The sequence below is a fragment of the Cicer arietinum genome, chromosome 8, assembly GCF_000331145.2.
Source record: "Cicer arietinum cultivar CDC Frontier isolate Library 1 chromosome 8, Cicar.CDCFrontier_v2.0, whole genome shotgun sequence".
Lineage (NCBI taxonomy): Eukaryota > Viridiplantae > Streptophyta > Magnoliopsida > Fabales > Fabaceae > Cicer > Cicer arietinum.
Window position 1 is genome coordinate 27,207,688 of NC_021167.2, and position 4,717 is coordinate 27,212,404.

At 27.5% G+C, this 4,717-nt stretch overlaps 1 protein-coding gene, 1 long non-coding RNA gene and 1 pseudogene across 2 annotated transcripts in view; 2 read left to right on the forward strand and 1 right to left on the reverse strand.

The window, feature by feature from the left end:
• Window positions 1-2,593, forward strand: part of LOC101514219 (aldehyde dehydrogenase family 2 member C4-like) — a 4,477-nt gene extending 1,884 nt beyond the window's left edge. Inside the window, exons 3-9 of the mRNA XM_004512910.4 lie at window positions 1-49; window positions 350-439; window positions 540-713; window positions 797-934; window positions 1,348-1,485; window positions 1,595-1,656; window positions 2,119-2,593. The exon at window positions 1-49 is cut by the window's left edge and continues 347 nt beyond it. Coding sequence (XP_004512967.1) covers window positions 1-49; window positions 350-439; window positions 540-713; window positions 797-934; window positions 1,348-1,485; window positions 1,595-1,656; window positions 2,119-2,392 — 925 coding nt within the window. The 3' untranslated portion in view covers window positions 2,393-2,593. The remainder of the gene's footprint in view (window positions 50-349; window positions 440-539; window positions 714-796; window positions 935-1,347; window positions 1,486-1,594; window positions 1,657-2,118) is intronic.
• A 466-nt stretch (window positions 2,594-3,059) lies between these two features.
• On the reverse strand, window positions 3,060-3,522 carry LOC105852721 (uncharacterized). Its single transcript, XR_001144640.3, has 2 exons — window positions 3,381-3,522; window positions 3,060-3,230 (listed from the first exon to the last, which is right to left on the reverse strand). It is a non-coding gene; the product is annotated as an uncharacterized lncRNA (long non-coding RNA).
• On the forward strand, window positions 3,160-3,587 carry LOC140919127 (uncharacterized; annotated as a pseudogene).
• Window positions 3,588-4,717: the final 1,130 nt, after the last annotated feature.

The following is a 4,717-nucleotide window of genomic DNA, read 5'->3' on the forward strand; positions in this document are numbered from 1 at the left end:
TGAACAAACACCTTTATCATCACTCTTTTTTGCTCATCTTGCTAAGAAGGTAAAGTTTAAGACAATTTGGTTGAATTGGTTTTATTTTGATTCCTCGTCGCGACAAGACAAATTTATAGTTAAACAATTTGAACTATTAAATCAAGATAGGAGAACTCACGTTTCAATTTAATATTTTGAATCTCGTTTTAAAGTCCGAACGTGAATAGTCCAATCTTAATCTGATAGTCTACGTTGTGTGACTGCAGAGAAACTAAATCCTTAGTATCTGAGGTATTTATGTTTAGTATGTTGACATAATATATTAGAATCAATTTGTTTTCATAAGCTAACAAGAGTTTTCATCTAGGCTGGTATACCAGATGGAGTGCTAAATGTTCTACCAGGATTTGGCTCAAATGCTGGTGCTGCAATAACCTCACACATGGACATTGATGCGGTAATTTGGTCTCAAAACATTTTATACCAATGATTAAGTTGAAAATGCATTACATTTCATGCAAACTACTAAGTTTTGCTTTAACTATATTATTTTACAGATAAGTTTTACAGGTTCAACCGAAACCGGTCGCAAAGTAATGCAAGCGGCTGCGATGAGTAATTTGAAGTCGGTCTCACTTGAATTAGGAGGCAAGTCACCTGTCTTAGTTTTTGATGATGCTGATGTTGATAAAGCTGTTGATCTTGCATTATTTGGTATCCTGCATAATAAGGTATAGTTTCCTACAAGGAAAAATGTTGTTACATAGAAACAGAACAATGACTTATAACTCAAGTAACTCTTTGTAATTTTCAGGGAGAAATCTGTGTTGCATTTTCTAGAGTTTTTGTTCAAGAAGGAATTTATGATGAATTTGAAAAGAAAGTGGTGGAAAAGGCAAGAAATTGGGTAGTTGGTGACCCTTTTGATCCTAAAGTTCAACAAGGACCTCAAGTAAGGATAGTTTAACTTGCACAAGAATTTGAATGAGATACCTTGCTAATAGCAATAGTTTGGAGGATTCGTTCCCTGCAGTAACTATAAGAGCTATCAGACAGTCCATATTTCAAATTCGAAAATTTTAATTTTTAATACTAAAATTCGTAGTCATTGACTGCGTAAGTATATGCAGTCAGTTAATGCACTAAATTCAAATTTGTAGTATCGACATTTTTAATTGAAGGTGTGTTTGAGTATTGACATATGTCAATCTCAAACATAATACCGATACATATAGTTATATCCAATTTCTTCTATTTTTGAAATTATTATCAATGTCAATATGTGAGCATCGTGTATGGTACTTATGTCAGTATTCCATAGCTACTAACCCTCCTATCAAATTTTGCACATCATTTTCCTTGCAGACTAGTAAGGCACAATTTGATAAAATTATTTCATATATTAAGCATGGAAAGAATGAAGGAGCCACATTATTGACTGGTGGTAAGCCAATTGGAAACAAAGGATACTACATTGAGCCAACAATTTTTGCCAATGTTAAGGTATATTTCAAATCTACCAAGAAACATGAAATATGTATCTTTAATTCTTATCATAATTGAAAATTTGAACAATTTTTTTTTTTTAATTCTTTTCAAAAAATTTGTTTAGGATGACATGCTAATAGCACAAGAGGAAATATTTGGTCCTGTTATGACCCTTTCTAAGTTCAAGTAAGTACAACTTATATTCATTTTTCATTTAAGGTTTTCAATCATAGTTGCAATAGCATTACTATTCTAAATATTGTAGAGAATCGCCATCAAAGGCTCAAGTTAAAATCACACAAACATCTAGGACCACAATGTCGCAGTCCAGCTAATAGTTGCAAACTTTTTTTAAAATTCTAATCGAAAAATATTCTTAATATAAATCAGTTTATTTTCAATTCACTTTTAACAAAAACCAAATTTACAGAATAAAAATTCATTCAAAATCTATTTTTTCACAACAAAACCAAACACATTAAATATTGTAGAAAATCGCAATTAGATGCGACTCAAGTTAAAGTCGCAGACACATCTAAAACCATAATGTCACGACCCAGATTGCAACCACACAGTTTTTACCATAATCTCGATTTTAGAAAATGTTTGGGAATATGTACCTAAAATGTTGAATTATATATGGTATAGGACAATTGAGGAAGCAATTAACAAGGCCAACAATACAAAATATGGCCTAGCAGCAGGGATTGTGACCAAGAACTTGGACATTGCAAATACTGTCTCAAGGTCAATTCGTGCAGGCATAATTTGGATTAATTGCTACTTTGCATTTGATATTGATTGTCCTTTTGGAGGGTGTAAGATGAGTGGATTTGGAAGAGATTATGGATTGGAAGCACTTCACAAGTATCTTAAAGTTAAATCTGTTGCAACTCCTATTTATAATTCTCCTTGGCTTTGAATTCTTCATTTTAACTACTTGTAGAAACTATATAGATAGGAGTTTATGCATAATTAGGAATTTGTGATCAACCACTTTAGGACTATTTTCTTTTTTTTTTTTGGAATTTTAAATAATGTAAGTTTTAAGCTAATAATGATGCATGCAATTACTTTAGATTATATAACATTATAATTGAAGTAACTCCAAAATTGAACCTAAGGGCATTGACTTGAATAAAGATTGTTTTTAAAGTTGTTTAATAAATAAAAACCGATAAAATTAACTAAATTCCAGAAAACAAATCAGTTGGATTAATTTTTTTTTTTTTAAAAAGTAATTATTGGATTAACTCTTGGACTAAATTCCATAAATATTTTTGTATCTAGAACATGATAATTTTTTTTACTCAAATAAAAAATTACATAAATACATAAATTTTGGTTAAAATTTACTCAATTCAAGATTCATTTGATTTAAAATTTAAATCAAATATATATATATATATATATATATATATATATATATATATATATCTATTGACCTTATGGCACGCGTTTAGTTGAGTAAAAAAAAATCTCAAAACACGTCTAGAAAGAATGTGAAACAAAAGAAAAAAAGAAAATGAAGAAAAAAGGAAAACTGAAAAGCAGATTCGCCATAAAACTCTAAGCACAAGAAGGACATGTATCAAAGAATACTATTAATATTAAAATTCATCAATAATAATTACAAAAAATTCTGGAATTTCCTTGAACAATAATCAAGAAAAAATTAAAATAAAATCAATGGAACATATATGTAATCACCAGTGCCAGCATCATAAGAAAATAAGCAACACCTTGATCCAGAGCAGTGCCTGTAATAAATAAATAAATAAAAATAATTAATTTTAAACAATAAATTAGAATGAATGAGATATTTTTTTAATTTCATATGTTTAAAAAAATGAAAATATAAATATATATCTATAAAATATATATAAAAAAAAGAAGATTTTTTCACTTACCATCACTGGTAGGAGCAGGTGCTGGAGAAAGATCAAGATTCTGAGCATGACCCATATGAGAAATTGCCATGAAAAATAAACTAAAAAGTGGAAAGAAGAAAATATTCATTCTCTTCATTATTTTCTTGGAGAAATAAAAGAAGCTAGAAAATGATGGAAAAGTTGAGCAAATGAAGTATAAAGAGGTGAGAAAATTTAAAAATAAAAGGGTATGTTATTGAATTTGAATTTAAGGAAGAAAAAAATGGTATTTATAGGTAGAGAAAGAAGGAGGAGTAAAATGTGGCGTCTAATGAAATTTCAACGAAATAAGCTTTTGAGTTTGAAGACGCGTCAGCTACTTCGACTCGGTTGGCGACTCGTTGACTCGGATGATGACACCACACGTAGACAAAAATATATTAACATTCTTATATTCTAGAATTTGGTGGCAAATGATACTAACAATTTTATTATTTAATTTAATGTATTTTTTTATACTAATATTTAATTTTTTAATGGATTTTAAAAAATTAAATTAATTGCAGTTTTAATCATCTTATTATTAATGATTCATAAAATTAGTCATCTATTTTAAAAGTCGTCGACAGTTTTGGTTAATTCGTCTAATTTTTTAATTAAAAAATGTTGATGTTGGATACTTTAAATAACGTAACATATGATATGATGATGTAAAATGATTAATACATATGAAATTGAAATAAAATAACGTGAAAACTTATATTTTAACTTTAAATTTTTTATATTTTTAATTTAATTAATGACATATAAATGATTAATGCATCTAAATAATTTTATATCATTAAATTATATGTCGTGTCATTAAAAACATGTCAAATTATTATTTTATAGTTCAAAAATATGATAATGATATCACAATTGTCGACTTTTAAAATAGAAAAACCAATTGACATTGATTGGTAATATTAAAGGGACACAAACTACAATTAAATAAAAAAATTTATATTGTCATACAATCACAACCATAAATCATTATAAATATTTAAATTTTATCATAATTACTTTTAAAATTATATCCATCAATAATTATAATAAATTTAAAGTGTAACTTTTTTTATTTTACATTAATCAAGTGTGTGTGACAATTAAACTTTTATTTCAATATAAATTTACATTTTGAATTATTTTTGTTTTCAATTTATCCATGCCCGAGATAAGAAATATTAAAAAAAAAAAAAAAAAAAAAAAACGATGAATAGTATGTTACACGTGTACAATATGTGCAACAACTATATTAGATGAATTGTCTCCTATGAAAGTGTTTTTGTGCCCTGCAAGTTGGGATTCAGAAGCAATAACTATCAAAGATTCATTGA